Source organism: Anser brachyrhynchus (genome assembly GCF_964034855.1).
Source record: "Anser brachyrhynchus genome assembly, chromosome: Z".
In the NCBI taxonomy this organism is placed as follows: Eukaryota; Metazoa; Chordata; class Aves; order Anseriformes; family Anatidae; genus Anser; species Anser brachyrhynchus.
Genome location: NC_137697.1, coordinates 33,452,242 through 33,470,164, shown reverse-complemented (window position 1 = coordinate 33,470,164; position 17,923 = coordinate 33,452,242). Strand labels below are relative to the sequence as shown.

At 40.0% G+C, this 17,923-nt stretch overlaps 1 protein-coding gene across 2 annotated transcripts in view; it reads right to left on the bottom strand.

The window, feature by feature from the left end:
* Nucleotides 1-4,725: 4,725 nt before the first annotated feature.
* The window catches only part of LOC308185582 (transient receptor potential cation channel subfamily M member 6-like), a 14,405-nt gene continuing 1,207 nt past the window's right edge, over nt 4,726-17,923 (bottom strand). Inside the window, exons 2-4 of one of the 2 annotated variants that reach the window (XM_080573921.1) lie at nt 16,257-16,369; nt 7,779-7,885; nt 4,726-6,015 (exon numbers count right to left, since the gene is read on the bottom strand). In XM_080573921.1, coding sequence (XP_080430047.1) covers nt 5,894-6,015; nt 7,779-7,885; nt 16,257-16,360 — 333 coding nt within the window. In that variant the 5' untranslated portion in view covers nt 16,361-16,369 and the 3' untranslated portion in view covers nt 4,726-5,893. Of the gene's footprint in view, nt 6,016-7,778; nt 7,886-16,256; nt 17,650-17,923 lie in introns of those variants that run through there. The other variant, XM_080573920.1, reaches the window with a different exon arrangement.

Here is a 17,923-nt window from a genome sequence, read left to right as displayed (position 1 = left end):
TGCTGGTGAGGTGCATCATACCTATCTACGTACGACATGTGCTGCTCAGGGATTACCTGAGATCAAGTATTGAGCACAATTTGATAGTGTAGGCAGAAGAAGATAAGAAAATGAAATGTTTCATGCTTAAAGATATTCTCAGATCAAATACTGCCTCAGTCTTCTGCTGAGGAGATTGTTGGAGATCAAACACTGACAAATTCTCTGATTTAACATACCAATACAGTTCTCCACACAGCTACTACTAAAGGATAGCTACTGTGAGATACAGTTTGTGATTTCGGATTAACAGAGATTAGTTCCTGCCCCATCTGTATACAGAGGAGCTACCTGCAGTCAAGCACAGTCTTGAAAAAGGACTATGGAAATAGAAAAAGTTTGTCATTTTCACATCAAATTGTCACCTGAGATGGACTGCAGCCTGGGGTTTATGCCAAGAATGACCTATATCTTTCTGTTCTCCTCCTGAATACAGTACAAAGAAGACCTCAAGCAATACATTTGTCAATCAGAGGGTCTGTGCATTTAAGAGCTGCCATCAGACATCATCTGAAGTCAACTGCTGTCCTCAGCTGGATGTACTGTGGTCTTGTGCATTAAAAAACAAACAAACAAACAAACAAAAACTTTCCATTTGCCACTTATGTTATTTGAAGGCAGACATAGTTCCATTTTGCCTGGGGTCCACAGATCACAGGCTCAACTACATGGCCTTTGCTCACGGTACTGAGGGAATAGGTAAGTTTCATCAAGAGTTTCTCAGCAGACATTTGAAATTGACTTGAGATCCAATTAGAAAGCCCAATGGTCATCTGAACTGGACACAAGATTCAAGTACCTGCCTGGGGTCATTTGAGGCCAACATGAGAGTGAATTATCTTGACCAGGGTCACTGGAGATCACCACAGGCATTGCTGCCCACTCAGGGGGGTCATTTGAGGTCAACTTGAGGGCTAATCAATCACCATTACATCATTTGAGGTCAACTTAAGTGCCAATTAACCTATCCAGAGGAGTAGTATGACATCAATATCAGATCTACGTATATTTAAGGCATTGTTTGAGGTCAACTAGGTTGTTGTTTGAAACCCAGGATCACCTGAGGTCAACTTGACATTCTATTACACGCACAGTGGTCATTTAAGATCAACACTGTTCTCATCTAGGGGAGAGAACAATCATTTAAGGTCAGCTTGAGATCCAGTTAAGCTGTCATGGTTCTTCTGGGGTCAACCAGAGAGCCTGAGATGTTAGAGTTCATGAGGCCAGGGAAGAATTTTTTTGGTGCCCAGAGGTAATTTAAGGTAAAGCTGATATCCAAATAATTGCTTGGGTTGTCACTTGAGGTGCTTGTTTGGTGCTCAGGGATCATTAGAGGGCAGCCATAGTCCTTGTTCCCTGTCTGAGGTCAACATCATATTCAAATCTTATTGCAGAGTCATCTCAGGTTTTGGCAAGAGGTTAGTTCAGGTAAAATAGGAGCTCTAATTACTAGTGGAGGTCACTTTAGGTTAAAATAGCATTTGTTTGATCCTCAAGGCTCATCCGAGGTCAACATGCTAGCATTAGCTATAAAAGGTCAACTGAGAACAACGTGAGATCCATTGAAGATCAGCTTTACACCCAATTTATTTATACCCAATAAATTGCCCAGGGTCAACATTGCCCATGGTGTTTATTTCACAAGATATTTGAAATCAAATTCAGAGCCAATTAACCTGCAAAGGAGTCGTGTGAAATCAACTCTAATTCCAGCTAGTTTCCCCAGGTGATCATCTGAAGGCAGCCTGGCCTTGTTAGTTGCCCAGGAGTCATTAAAAGTTAATCCAGTCCTCCAGGTCATTTGAACCCAATTTTAGTTAGCAGCATAGGGTTAGGTTGTGGCCAGCTCAAAATCTCATTTGCTGTTACGGTGTCTTTGAAGACTGCCCTGCTCACCTGGGTCAGTTACTGTGCAGTTGGGTCCTATAGGTTTAGCTCATTAACCCCTCTCATTCTAGCCCATTCCTTAAGTGGATGCATAGGAGAGGTCTGAGATCAGCCTTAGGGCTCTTCCTTCTTTATTATTTTGTGGCCATATTCTAACTCTTTACTCTCCTAAGTGTTCTTCACAGGTCAACCGCAGCTCTTCCATGCTTCTCATAAAATTTCCTTTAAGATCATATTAAAATGTGAGTTTATAATTTTTTGTTTCAACTTTTTTCTTTCAGAAATTTACCACCTTTCTTATTTGAGCAAAGTAGGGCTTTTCTTTGAACACACCAAAAGTATTAAAAAAAAATCTAAACATGCTTTTAAGCAAAAACAAATATTGAAACTAACAATCAGAAAACCCTACAGTTTGACATGCAGGATTTCCTCTTCCACAGTTGTTGTCAAGCAAAGCAGAGAAAGAACTCTGTCCTGAAAATCTTTCATTCTACATATACCATTGTTTTAGTAATGGAGCATATTGCTGTTCCCACTACAGGCTTCTGGTTTTTTCTCATGTTTTCAGTGGGGTCTGGGCTTCAATCTGTGGCCAGTGTTTACACATCAAAGAAGAATTTAAAGAATGCAAAGAAATTTTAAGGACTCAAGCACCAAGGACTCAAGCACCAAGGACTCAAAAGAAATAATAATTATAATTAATACTAATAATTTCACTATAATTTATTAACAAACTATGACAAAAGGGTGAAAAAATATCTTTACCCAGATTACCAAAACTTGTAACATTCAGTGAAATGTGAATCAGCCCTTCTATAAAAAGTGCAAAAAGTAAAGTGAAGCTAAATTAATTAACCTCAGAATCAATGGAATTTTTACCTTAGTGTCTACGAGCATGGAATAATTGATGCTCTGACAGAAGTATATAATGGAACATTTTCAAATGCATCCTTTTCTTGTTTCATCACATTAAATATTTCACATTGAGCAAAATCTGATATCAAATATGTTTGTATCAACTGTATTTTAACACAGATGAGTATCTTGCAAGGATCCCTGATCTGAGGGGAAGGTAGCATATACCTGGATGTGTATATAACAAAAGGGAATACAGTTAATCCCAACTGATTTATGCTGTACCCATTCTCACAAGTATTGCTATGAATGCAGAAGTAACTCTCTCTCAAAGGCAATAGGAGAGTTGACAAGAAAAGATAATATGAAGTATGATTTCAGGGAATGTCTTCAAAACTTTAAAAGTAACTAAAGGAACTCAGGCCCAGTCTAGTGTGGAGGTTATTTTTTTGTGTCTAATACAAAAATGTTCAGAATTCTTACATCCCCAAATGAAAGAATTTATGGAAATCATTGAAGAAAGCAGCACTACCAGGGCAGGACTTAAAACTGTCTTTGGCTCTAAGACAGTGTCACTTGTTAAGTGTCACTTGACTTGAATAAATGTACAGGTATACTAACAGTTAGAGATTCTTTAGAGAAAGTTCAGTCTTTAAAGCATCTATGTAAGTACATATGTTAAGCACATAAATCCCTAAAGCCCAATTTTAAGATGATAGTCACTGGAAACAGAACTACTACTTTATCTTGAAAGAGGTGACAATCCACCATCATTCTGTAGAGACACAATTAAACATTCTCATTGGTAAGCTGCAAACCTGTGAAAGAGAGAACCTCTGTTACAGAGATATAAAAGGCAAGCTAAGTCTTCTGATATGTTGCATTGCTTAAAAAAAAAAAAAAAGAGAGAAGAAGAACAAAAAAAAAAAAAGAAAAAATACACCTTTCAAATAGAGAGATGGGTGGTAGTTTTTAACACAAAAAATAAAAAGCAAAAATAATCACTGTATGTATATGCAGGATACTTTCAGGAACTGATGGCATCTCATCTGAACTTAGTATAGGTGATTACACCAATGTCTTAATCGAAATCATAATCAATACAAAAACTGGGAATGTATAACTGGGAATACACAATTTCTTCAGAAGGCCAACCATATCCTGGGCTGCATCAAAAGTATGGGTAGCAGGTTGAAGGAGGCGATTGTCCCTCTCTACTTTGCTCTTGTGGAGCCCCACCTGGAGTGCTGCATCCAGCTCTGGGGGACCCCAGCACAGGAAAAACATGGACCTTCTAGAGCAGGTCTAGAGGAGGGCCACAAAGATGATCAGAGGGCTGGAGCACCTCTACTGTGAAGAAAAGCTGAGAGGTGGGGTAATTTACCCTAGAGGCTCTAGGAAAATTTTAAGAGCAGCCTTCCAGTACTTAAAGGGGGGGCTACAGGAAAGATGGGGAGGGACACTTTATCAGGGAGTGTGGTGAAAGGAAAAGGGATAATGGCTGTAAACTAAAACAGCAAGAGGATAAATCTAGGCAAGATATAAGGAAGAAATTCTTCACTCTTGAGTGTGGTGAGGCAGTGGAACAGGTTGCCCAGAGAAGCCGTGGATGCCCCATCCTTGGAAGTGTTCAAGGCCAGGTTGGATGGGGCTTTGGGCAATCTGGTCTAGTAGGTGGCATCCCTGTCCATAGAAGGCGATTAGAACTGGATGATCTTTAAGGTCCCTTCCAACCCAAACTATTCTGTGATTCTATGATTCTAATTCCTATGTGTACACAGACATTTTCTGAATATTCCAAATGAATGGTAGATGTAACAGGTAGATCTGTTAAGCATTAAATTTTACTATCCATTGTGGTGTAACTATGTGGTTTTTTTTTCTTATTCAAGTACAAGTTTTCCGATTATTTACATTTCAGTATTAACTATTTCTACTCAATAAAAGTTGTGAAGATTCTTTAATGGTAGAAGTGATCTGTAATACAACATAAGTTATATTAGATATTTGTGCTCTGCGGTTCATTTCAATCATTGTACAAAAATCATATTGCACATAATTGATTTTCACGTTTTATCAGATTCTCCTGAAATCGGACAAAATCAATAGAAAACCAGATGAATATGTTGCGAAAGCATACATGTTACTGCACCATTGGTAACATTGGTAGAAAATAGTCCCATGTATGGCCTGACATTGTCAACATGAAGTTAAATACCAAATGGAACACGTTATTCTTTGTGACTTTTCAAACCTTTTTGCAATTGACCACCTAAAGACTTAAAAAAACCCTGAAGCTAACATATTATAAAGAAAGGCAAATCCTGTTAAAATTTATATCACTTTCAAGGTTATTCTTTATGTTTGAACTGAAGGTCATGGATGTATCAGTTTCATCATCTCAAAATGAGTAATGTTAATGATGCTTGTGGGCCCAATAATCTAACACTTCATTGTCTGTCTTGCTCTTGCTATGTGAGAAGGACTCAGGATGAAGTTCCCACACCATTCTGCAGTACATCTGCCATACCAGTGGCTATTGTTTAAATCAGTAATTTATTACTTGCGTATTCTTATTTTGTCTCTGCCTCAAAGTCAACAAAAAAGAAAAAATAGTATTTCTACATTGTCTTGGAAGGTATCCTATACAAAGGTCAAAAGTAAACATAAGGCAGAGTGTGCTCTGCATCTGAAAATGAGTGATTTACATGTGTATATATTCAGGTATTTACTAAAGAGCAAAAAGACAAATCATATCAAATCATTCCCCCCTGTAAATAATTTTGTCACAGTCATTTTCCTTTACCCAGCATAGTTTGGAACTACTATCCACATTTCCAAAAAAAAAAGGCACTGATGGGACAGTTGATCCAGCTAAGGGGTGACCTGCTGATGGCAATTTACTGAGCAGTACAAACAGACCAGCACAAGACACAAGAGAAAGGGAGTAAATAACGAGATTTTTTGATTCCTTGCCTGTAGCATCTGTCAAATGCAGACAGATGTTGCACTCAGACATCTATGTTTTGTTGTTTTGGACTGGCCCATGCCAGTGATGAGGAACAGGTTTTCAAGCATGCATACGTGGGCTCTGCTCACAGCTGCTGCTTCACAACCGTGTGTCATACTCCAGCGGCTCATCTGCATCATCAGTTTCTCTGGCACTTGCCTTCACTTCTCCTTCAAAGGCTGGACGGAGCCTTTCCATTGTGCAGTCGTTTCTTCTCAAATCTATGGCAAGAAGATGACAAGCTTGAGAAGTGGACTCATGAACCTAATGAGGTTCAACAAGCCCAAGTGCAAGGTGCTGCACCTTGGTCAGGGCAGTCCCAGACATGAGCACAGACTGGGAGAAAAACTAATTAGAAGTAGTCCTGCAGAAAAGGACTTGGGGGTTCTGGTGCATGAAAAGCTCAATGTGAGCCAGCAGTGCACGCTTGCAGCCCTGAAGATCAACTACACTCTGGGCTGCATCAACAGAAAGGTGACCAAACAGGTGGAGGGAGGTTATTGTCCCCCTGTACTCTGCTGTTGTGAGGACCCACTTGAGCACTGCATCCACGTCTGGGGCCCCCAGCACAAGAAGGATGTGGACCTGTTAGAGCAGGTCCAGAGGAGGGCCGTGAAGATGGACCAGAGGGCTGGAGCATCTCTTCTGTGAAGAAAGGCTGAGAGAGCTGTAATGCATGGAAGGCATGCCATAAGGCATGCTGAAAGGCAATGTTCAGCCTGAAGAAGAGAAGGTTCTAGGGAGACCTCATTGCAGCTTTGTAGTACTGACAGGGACTTATAAAAAGATGGAGAGCAACTTTTTACAGTGATACGACAGGCATAATGGTTGTATACTAAAACACAGGAAATTTAGATTAGATGTTAGGGGAAAATTCTTCACTGTAAGGGTGGTGAGGCATTGGAACAGGTTGCCCAGAGAGGTTTTGTATGCCCCATCCCTGGAGGTGTTCAACACCAGGTTAGATGAGGCCCTGGGCAACCTGATCTAGTGGGTGCCATACCTGCCCATGGCAATGGGGTTAGAACTGGATGATTTTTAAGGTTCCTTCCAACCCAAGCCATTTTATGATTCTATGAAAAAAATAAATTAAATAATTCTGCCAAGTAAATATTTAAAAAGCACATAAACACTGGGCAGTGTCCAACCCTGCAACTGGTGGCCAGCAGTCTGTTAGCAGTTTTCAGGAGAAAGAAAATCTGCAGCAGGGCAAATCAGAGTCAGTGGAAAGAGAGCCCTGAAGGGGCCAAAAATGGTGGGAGCTGATATGAATGAATCCTCCCACACTGTGTCTAGTCAGCTGATTTTCTCCTTTGTTATCTCTAGCTGCCACAAACACAAATAATCCAAAACAATAACACTGCAGTTCCTGTTTCCGAATCAAACAATTTCTTCCACCATGTAGGCACTGAAAAGGAGCCTTCCTCTGAAAAAAAAAAATGTGGGTGGAAATTCATCCAAAATAGCAATGTATTTTGGCTTTGAGCCTTTTAAATCTGCACCACAATAAACAGAAGCCCATTCTATAAAACCTAATGTGAATAATCAGTGATCCAGCTAAGCAGGAGGTAAGAGATGCAGTGTACAGGCCCTATCCAAGGGCCAGAAAAGCTCCAGCAAGTTTTTCCCTGGCTAATGCATTGATAATTTTTAGATCATTATTTGTTCTCATTCTACAAATTATTGCTGATGCTATCTGTAGTGATCACCCTGGAAAAATGGGTGATGTTATCACCCAAAATGCTATCAGTTTTGCACAGCAAAGGAAATAATTCAATGGGTAGAAGCTTTGACTACTAACATGGTTGCTGGGCAAAAGAACGATGTAAAAGATCAATATTCTCTTATTTGCCTTTGTGTAAGTGTGCCAGCTATAATCTCAGCTCTGTAGAATTTCTGTTCTTGTTATAACACACCTAGGCCTTTACTACCTTACACTTAGAAAGTTAGATATGGGTTAAAAAATAATCTTCGTTTTGAATACCAGGAAGTTTCAGCCTCCTGCAGCAGGAGTTACAACGATGCTTTGTGACGAAGTTTCTTATTGCATCTTCTCCTAGGTTTGCTGGTCCAAATACCATCTTTCCAGATCTAAAAGTAATAATATCAAATAATCAACAAACTCAAAATAATGCAATTGTAGGGGAGAGAGAGGATGATAATTTCCATTTATTGAATCAGAGATAAATTAGCCCTTTGTATAAAGACCATAATAACTAGTGTGCACCTCCAGTTTCTTAGCTCTGAGACAAGAAAACCACCAGTTCTGGTAAGGGATTAACTTATATATACCCCGTATCTACTCTTCCTTTCTGCAGCATCTCAGAGATGCAGTGTTGCTGTGGCCTTCTCTAAAGGAGACAGGACACACCCAGCAGTTACTACTAAAATGCTCAATGGAAATTTGAGCACAATGATATTAAGACAGTGTATGCCAGAGCCTGAATGACTCTGTTGCAGCCACCATTCAGTCTCATCAAGCAAATGGTTTGGCCTGTGTTTTACTAGTGGGCATCTGGGACCAAACCAGAGTTAGCAAAGACTTACTTTTACCTTATTTAAGAACAGAAAACCAAAAGCAAGTGGAGCAGGAGTCACACCAATATGTAACACAGAAAAAGAACATAGTATACTGCTGTCAGGCAAGGCTTTAAAATTTATTGGCTTCTTTCTATGCTCATTTCCATGTGTCTGCACTCTGGCCAATTCAGCAACATTACTAAGGGATCCATTTGTGGAAGTGTATTGCATATTCTGAATGAAGCTGACACAATTACAAACAGAAGCAAGCTATTACATACACATGTATGAGAAGTACCACATAATCATAACAGATCCTTAATGTGGTCCGAAAGATCAGTGTTCATTAATTTTAATATTGCTTCACTATTATTCTCAAGAATTTGATTGACATTCCAGACATCACGGAACACAGCACACAAGAAACACTTCCAAAGAAACTTTATGAATGCTAGTATTTTATTTTAATGATATGCAGAGCGGAAACAACACATTTTAAAATCTGAAATCAATTACAGCTCTGAGAAGCTATATAAAAAGATTTTAACTCTCTCAAATCTATCTGTAATCCACACTAAGAAAATGTACTCTCTCTAAGGAAAGAATTTGTCAAATATGACACTCTCCTCTTTCATACAGGAGAAGAGCAATGAATAACCAAAACTACTAGTATCTGTCTAATTTCTGGCAGGCAGTGAAGATTATCTGTTTCTGGATCATTTGAAGGAGTAATCTATCCAGCCTTTACTGCAAATTAGTACAACAAAATATGTAAGAATTGGAATATTTTTTAAGTGCCATCTATACATCTTAGATGACATGATGCTACATAGCCATTTCTGTTTTTTGGTATAATCTGGCAAAAGGCTAGTGTAAATTGAATATGCTCAAGTATTTGCTTGGGCAGGTATAGAAAATTGAGAAGACTTCACTAATTCCAAGGCTACAGAACCAGAATGATATTTCTCCTCTAACTTTTTCTATGCAAAGTGTAGTCAATACAATACAAACTGATATTTTTCTCATGCTGTTATAGGATATATAAACAGGGATACTGTTTAAAGGAAAGAATAATCTTTCCTCTCTACCCAGCACTGTTAATGATACAAGAGTAATACTGCATTTCAATTTGGAAAACTGTTTCAAAAAATATATTAGTAAATTAGGAAAATAACAAGAATGGCCAGCAGTCTATAAGTCTGCGTATAGATGGGGACAGCCTAAAAACAAAAGAAAGGAATTGAAGAAGATAGTGCCTACCTTTGAACCTGTTGATTTTTTATTTTTTTTTTGTCTATGTCAATAGTAGACAGGATCAGAAAGAAGTGTTTCAAGCAGAGAAGCAGGAAAAAACTTTTCAACAGTAAGGGTGGTAAATAATTGAAAAGAGACGTACTGGCAAGTTGGCTGTACAAGACCTGTAAGGCCTGACACAGGAATGACCTGGTGCAAAAGAACCAACTGAATTCTTCAGGTCCTTTCTAACTGTACAAATGTTTTATAAACAAGGTCACTCTCCTTCACTCAGAGTTGACCTTATTGCAGTTTTTCAATACTTAAAGGGGGGTTATAAAAAAGATGGAGAGCAACATTTTGTTTGGGCGGACAGGACAAGGGGTATGGTTTTAAATAGAAAGAGGGGAGATTTAGATTAGAGGTTAGGAGGAAATTCTTCAGTCTGAGGGTGGTGAGGCACTGAAACAGGCTGCCCAGAGAAGTTGTGGATGCCCCGTCCCTGGAAATGTTCAAGGACAGGATGGATGGGGCTTTGGGCAACCTGGCCTAGTGGAATGTGTCCCTGTCCATGGCAGGGGGTTTGGAACCAGGCGATCTTTAAAGTCTCTTCCAACCAAAGCCGTTCCATGGTTCCTGGTTATTCATGGTTTGATTTTGTCTCCAAGGAGAAAAAAATACTGAGTCCAGTTTTCCTCTGTCTCAAACAGGTGCATAAATATGAGACAATGGACTTAAAAACAAACAAAAAACTCTTCCTGCTTTTGTGGAGAATCTTACTTCATAGTTATGCTCCATAAACACCTACCAGTTCGTACCAGATCAGTCCTGTCTGACAGTCAGGTAACATAGAGACTGTTGTTACAAACAGTGCTAGTCATGGTCAATTTGTAGACAGAGATACAAATGCTCAAATCAGACAATAAGACATCTATAGACCTTTACTGATGGAAGGTACTGGGGGCTTCACGTGAAGCAGCACCTTTCCAGGGAGATATCTATTCCATTTAATCCATATGTTTTTGCAGACTTAACTTCCTATCTACCTGTTTCAACTGCACAAGTGTACAGGTGTCTAGAGGAGAGGTCAAGTCCAGGCAGATACTTTATCTATTGACAGCAATTCAACTGTAAATTATTTGTCTGAAATTGCACAGCTTGGTAAAGATTCAACAGGTTTGTTCTTCAAAGTGCATGCCAATGAGTAACTTCAGAGAACATGGTCTCCACTCATACTACAACCTCCAGCCCATCACTATCTGCTTTAGCGTTTTCAAAAGAGAGAATAAGAGATTGAGCACCTCTGACTCCTCCATTTCATTTGTTTGTAATGAGATTTTTCACCACCAGTGCCCTTTTCCTCACTTCTCAGTAGGCGTAATGCATCAGTTCTTTACAATTTGAAACTCAGCCAGCTATTTTCCTCATCTCTGAATCTGTTCTACAGACATTCTGCACCCAGTGTCTGTGAAAGCTTTACCAGTATAGACTTCATTATGGGCTTAGCAACGTAGTACACCCTGAAAAGAGCATCCAGAGTACTACTTAGGAGGAAATTCTTCACAATGTTTCAGTGTTACAGGAGTCTGCAGGGACTGCACTATGTCACGACCCTGCTGCTGTGACTTGACTACTTCTGTTTTAAAGGAAATCTTTTTGTGAACATTAAACCTGCACCATTTTATCACCTCATATATCCTATGCAGTGTATGTGGCCAGATCTCCAATGTTCATATCCATGAAGTTACACCAAATTACATGAGCTCAGGATCTGCCTGAGATTCCACAGTATCAGACATACTTTCCAAACTAATCTGCTGGGTTTTATCACGTTACTATATATAAATTGAAGATACAACACACTGTCAGAGAGCTAGAGGTCATGTTTTGCCATTGAAAAGTCCATTTCAAGACAGCATGAAGCATGCATGAAAGAAAAGACTCATTGCAAGATAATGACAAGAGCCACTAGATCAATGGAATTTAAGAAACAAAACATAAATAATGTAATTATAAGTAGTGTTAAAATTTGTATCAGCCCCATCAGTCAGATGCTATCTATTTTCTCTCAGGCTTCTAACAGAATGTGAGCTCAAAGCAACTTTAGAGGCAGTGCACAGGTTTTGATTAAGTATCTTATATACAAATGAAGACTTCAGTCAGATCTTGATACTGTCAGAAATGTTTCCTCTGTGAGTAAATGAACATTAAAACAAAGATAGTGCTTTTACATCATTACTGTTATTAGAAAGTGTTTCTTAGAATTGGGTATCTGCTAGCTGCTTACAGAATACATTCATGGTTTCACTGCCTTATTCCTTTACATCCCTGAATCAAAACAATATTGTTTCACAACTTGCTGTACTGAAGATTTCCCAGAGCATAAAAAAATCAAGCTGGTTTTGATTAATTAATCAACACTTGCTCTTTAACTAGGACTTGACTGTTTTGCAGATGATAGAAACAAAACAAAAAAAAGTTCTGAAAATAAAATCTTAGTAACTGTGACAAAATAATTTAATGACAAAAATAATCCAGATGGATACTAACAAGCACATGCTTCAACATAATGCAGGTAAATATTATTCCTATTTTAAAGACGATAAGCTAAGTTGACATATGCAGTACTGTGGACTAATGACTGGTCACAGTTTTCACTAATAACTATCAGTTTGTTGAGATTCAACATTTCACAGAATCATAGAATCATTAAGGTTGGAAAAGACCTTCAAGATCATCTGGCCCAACCAGCCCCCTACCACCAATGTCACCCACTAAACCATGTCCCTAAGCACCACGTCCAACCTTTCCCTAAACACCCCCAGGGACGGTGACTCCACCACCTCCCTGGGAAACCCCTTCCAATGCCTGACTGCTCTTTTTCTGAGAAGAAATGTTTTCTAATTTCCAACCTGAACCTCCCCTGGTGCAACTTGAGGTCATTCCCTCTAGTCCTATCACTAGTTATCTGTGAGAAGAGGCTGGCCCCCAGCTCCCCACACCTTCCTTTCAGATAGTTGTAGAGAACAATAAGGTCTCCCCTGAGACTCCTCTTCTCCAGGTCAAACAACCCCAGTTCCCTCAGCAGCACCTCACAGGACTTGTGTTCCAGGCCCTTCACCAGCTTCATAGCCCTGCTCTGGACACACTCCAGGGCCTCAATGTCCTTCTTGTACTGAGGGGCCCAAAGCTGAACACAGTACTTGAGGTGCGGCCTCACCAGAGCAGAATACAAGGGGACAATCACCTCCCTGGCCCTGCTGGCTACACTATTCCTGATACAAGCCAGGATGCCGTTGGCCTTCTTGGCCACCTGGGCACACTGCCGGCTCATGTTCAGGTGAGCATCAGCCAACATCCCCAGATCCTTTTCCTCTGCACAACTTTCCAGACACTCTGCCCCAAGCCTGTAGCACTGCATGGGGTTGTTATGACCAAAATGCAGGACCCCTCACTTAGCCATGTTGAACCTCATCCCATTGGCCTCTGTCCATCGACTCATCCTGTCCAGGTCCCTCTGCAGGACCTTCCTACCCTCCTTCGGCAGACCGACACTTCCCCCCAGCTTGGTGTCATCTGCAAACCTACTGAGGGAGCACTCAATTCCCTTGTCCAAATCATCATTAAAGATATTAAACAGGATGGGCCCCAACACCGACCCCTGGGGAACACCACTGCTGACCGGTTGTCAGCTAGATTTCACTTCGTTCACCACCACTCTCTGGGCCCGGCTGTCCAGCCAGTTTTTAACACAGCAGAGTGTGCCTGTCCAAGCCATGGGCTGCCAGCTTCTCCTAGAGAATACTGTGGGAGACCATGTCAAAGGCCTTGCTGAAGTCCAGGTAAACTACATCAACAGCCTTTCCCTCATCCACCGGGTGGTTTACCTGGTCATAGAAGGAGGTTGGTCAGGCAGAACTTGCCTTTCATGAGCCCATGCAGACTGGGCCTGATCCCCTGCTTGTCCCTCCTACATTGCATTATTGCATTCAAGACGACCTGTTCCATCACCTTTCCTGGCTCCAAGGTCAGGCTGACAGGCCTGTAACTCCCTGAGTCCTCCTTACAACCCTTCTTATAGATGGGCATCACATTAGCAAGTCTCCAGTCATCTCAGACCTCCCTGGATGAGCATGACTGCTGATAGATGATGGAAAGCGGCCAAACAATCACACCCACCAACTCTCTCAGCACCCTCGTTTTCATTGGTATAAAAAAGTCTACTTGAATAACAGCAAACTGTATCTTTATACATCTGTTACAACATTTTAAAATGTTTGTTCAAATTTTTGTAGTAAACAACTATATAATCAACCAATTAACCTCTCTGTTTCTCTATCCTAAACTATCCTTGTATTTCTGTCATGATCCCGTGACCTTCTCACTGCAAAGAAATCTTTGTCAGTGACATTAAGAGTGGGATTGAGTGCACCCTCAGCAAGTCTGCAGATGATAGCAAGCTGTGTGGTACAGCTGACATGCCGGAGGGAAGGGATACCTCCCAGCAAGACTTTGACAGTCTTGAAAGGTAAGCCCTTGTGAACTTCATAAAGATCAACAAAGCCAATTGCAAGGTTCTACACGTAGGTCAGAGCAATCCCAACCACAAATACAGGCTGGGAGAGACTCTTTATCAGAGAGTGTAGTGGTAGAACAAGGGTTAATGGTTGTAAATTAAAAAAGCGCAAGTTTAGATTAGACATTAGGAAGAAATTCTTTACTATGCAAGTGGTGGTGAGACATTGGCACAGGTTGCTCAGGGAAGCTGTGGATGATCCATCCCTGGAATTGTTCAAGGCCAGGTTGAATGGGGCTTTGGGCAACCCAATCTAGTGGGAAGTGTCCAAGGCAGGGGGGTTGGAACTAGATGATCCTTAAGATCCGTTCCATCTCAAACTATTCTATGATTCTATGAAGACTTTGTCACCGTGAAGTGTTCAGCTTTTTTTTCATGTTACTTCCAAAGTAAATACTATACAGACAATACACCTGCCCCCATAATTAAGCATTCGTATATTAATAGTCATTTATCACTAAGTTCATTAATGGATTATTAATAATGGTTATAGAACTAAGTACCTGCTTCCAAAAATTAACTTGTTCCAAGTTCTAGACTAGTCATCTGATATCCCTTTAGTTAATTTCCCTTTGTATTAAATCAAACTAATCAAACTTCCTTCCAAACACAAGAAACCCCTTCAGTCAGATGACATGAGCCGAATGTCAGCCAGGAGTCAAAGCTCAACACAAGACAGTCTGGAGAGATGTTAGGGTCTAGGAAGACTTTCCAGAAAAGAGGACTGTGCAGGGTAGCACCGACTGACACTATTACCTCTCCTCTGCTTTACCACAGCACCTATGACCAAGGAGCAAGGTCATAGGATGGGAGAGTAGCCATTGCACAGCATGACAGACAGGGTCATGTACCCAGAAGACAGTTGTGTTTGTCATGTTGTCCACAGCGAGGATTGGTGGGAATATTTTACTTATTACATAGGACACTATGAAGTCTGCCTAGATATTACTGTAAGCAGTAGATATCTCCCTAGATATTACTGTGTGCAATAGATATTACTGTGTGCTGTTTTGGGCGCCACAGAATAAGAAATATAAAACTGTTAGAGAGAGTCCAAAGGAGGGCAACAAAGATAGTAAAGGGTCTGGAGGAGAAGATGTAGGAAAAGTGCCTGAATTCACTTGGTTTGTTCAGCCTGGAGAAAAGAAGGCTGAGGGGAGACCTCATTGCAGTCTGCAGCTTCCTCATGAGGGGGAATGGAGGGTCAGGCGCTGACCTCTTCTCTCTGGTGACCAGCGATAGGACCTGAGAGAACAGCATGGAACTGTGACAGAGGTGGTTCAGGCTGAGTATCAGGAAAAGGTTCTTCACCAAGAGGGTGGTCGGACACTGGAGCAGGCTCCCCAGGGAAGCGGTCACAGCACTGAGTTCAAGAAGCAATTGGATATCTCTCTCAGACACATGGTCTGATTTTTTGGGTGGTCCTTTGGGGACCCAGGAGTTGGACTCAATGATCCTTGTGTCTCCCTTCCAACTCAGGATATTTGATGATTCTATGATTCCATGATATCAGCTCAGCTTCTGCAACTTGATTCATGAAGGCAGACTACTTTTTTGTAGTACCTCTGGGTTTTGTAACATTCTGCACAAGATTTAAGATCTCTGCATCATAGCTCTTGGTCTGTAACATGCACTATGCTTAAATGCACTACTAGGATCTGTTGAAAAGATCAGAGATACAAAGGCCATCTCCTTGAGCCGTATGGCCCTATATACTCATACAGTGCCTCACTAGACAGAGGAAACCAGACCACAATATTTAAATTACTGATAAACTCCTTCAGTACAATTTTGCTATGAAACTTATCCAGTTCTTAAGCTCCTATTCCTGTTCTCTTTGTGTAGTCCTGGAAAACTGCTGTGTTCTGAGGACAGCAACATAGATTCTCCCCACCTTTCACATACTGCTCAGCACATATGGAGCTGGTACACATACAGCCCCTGAAAGTCCACAGCCCTCTAAAACACAGTAGCGGGTGCAGCCTTCCCATTGCCACCACAATTTCATTTAACTCAAACACCATACAATAAATAATTAAACCTCTCACACAGAACATAAAAAAATGACCTAAATATACAGACTATCAGCAGAATGTTTGAAGTGAATGATAATTTCATTAGAGAGAAATGTACCTTTTGTCTTCAGGTTTAATCACAGATGGATCTGTAAGGTTTTCCCCAACACCTACAAGAAAATCAACAGAGTGTGTTACAAGGGAAGATAGTTGTGATTTCATAACCTGGGACTTAAGAATAATGTAATTACCCATTTTCATTTTAGATCATGAATTGTCACAGGTAAAACAGTCATGAGCTAAAAAAAATGCAGTGACTCTAAAAACCTGTTAAATATTGGCAAACATACAGAGTTCTTATTACAGTCCTGACTTATCTGTTTTGTGGTTCATTCATACGCAGACAGAAGGCTTATGCAAATACTAGTAACAACTAAACATTATGCTAAAACTGAAAGAATTAAACAAAGTGTAACCTGCAGTAAGACTTTAATTTGGAATAAAAGTACTAACCCAAGGTGCATCTTACTGGTAACAACAGATCTACTTCCAGATATATACTCCCTTCAAGGCAGCAAACACAACACAAGCCACAACTCATTATTTGATTATGTGATGTGCAAATCTGGGTTCGTTATCTCTGCTTCTTTGGGGTGTCCACCAAAGTAGATTAAATAAATGATTACAATAACTGACTGACTGCTCATACCTATGTTGCAGTTTTCCTAAAAATGAAAAATAATAGTATTTTACCAAAAAGCTCTCTCCTTACATCTGAAGAAATTGTTGTACTCTTAAACTGAAGAAGAGATTCTATAAACATATGCAATTATTTTATTTGAATAATTAATTATTTCAAACACTGGTAAAACTTATGGAGAACATTTTGTAATTGAAATACCCCCAAATTGAAATATTCTTCAATAGAATTCATTTCAGCTGACTTAAATTAGACAAAATTTAGTGTATACATATGTAGTATGGCCCCAGTATTAAACTTGTGATAGAAATTAATCAGAAATCCAAAGACAGCAGCCTTTGCACTCTTACTAAACACCAGATAAGAGAACTACAGAATAAACATGGGACCAAAACTAGAGCAGATTTCAGTCCGTTTCCCCACTTGAGATGGAAACCGAAGCTCCAGTCTTGATGAGATTTACATAGATGTTTAAATTCTTCACATTTGAGCCAATGCGGTTGGTCTGGAACTGTCAAGAGTTGTATAATAAACCCAAGCAAACTTAAAGACAAATTCTAGTAAGCCATGGTTGGAGACACACTTACTCTTTCTGTATTTTTTTTCATGTGCTGCTAAAGCCAAGTGAAGGCAAGGCTGGAATTATAGGTTTATTTTGCATACTAAGCATGTCTTTTCGTAATTCACAGCTTCTGGATGCTGTAAAATGTAAATATGTTAAGTCTCTGTCTACCCATACACATTTCCTTTGACAGAAATGACAAACAATTGTGTTTATACCATTTGATGGGTGCTGTTCATCTTCTGAACATTGTCAACTGTTTTATCTCTTTAAAATATGCCATGTTCCTATTTATACATGTACAGTAAAGTGATCACATGCTCTTTGAAGGAGCCACCAGAGTCTGTGAATAGCACTGAGGCTTGCAGCTTATGTAAACTGCCTACAGATTTTTTAATAATAAAAAAAAAAAAAAACAGATAGCCATTCAAACTCTTTGGACAGATATACACACATATTACGTATGCATATATACATGGGTACACTTGAATCTCTGTATTATTTACATATTTTAATAAAAAGA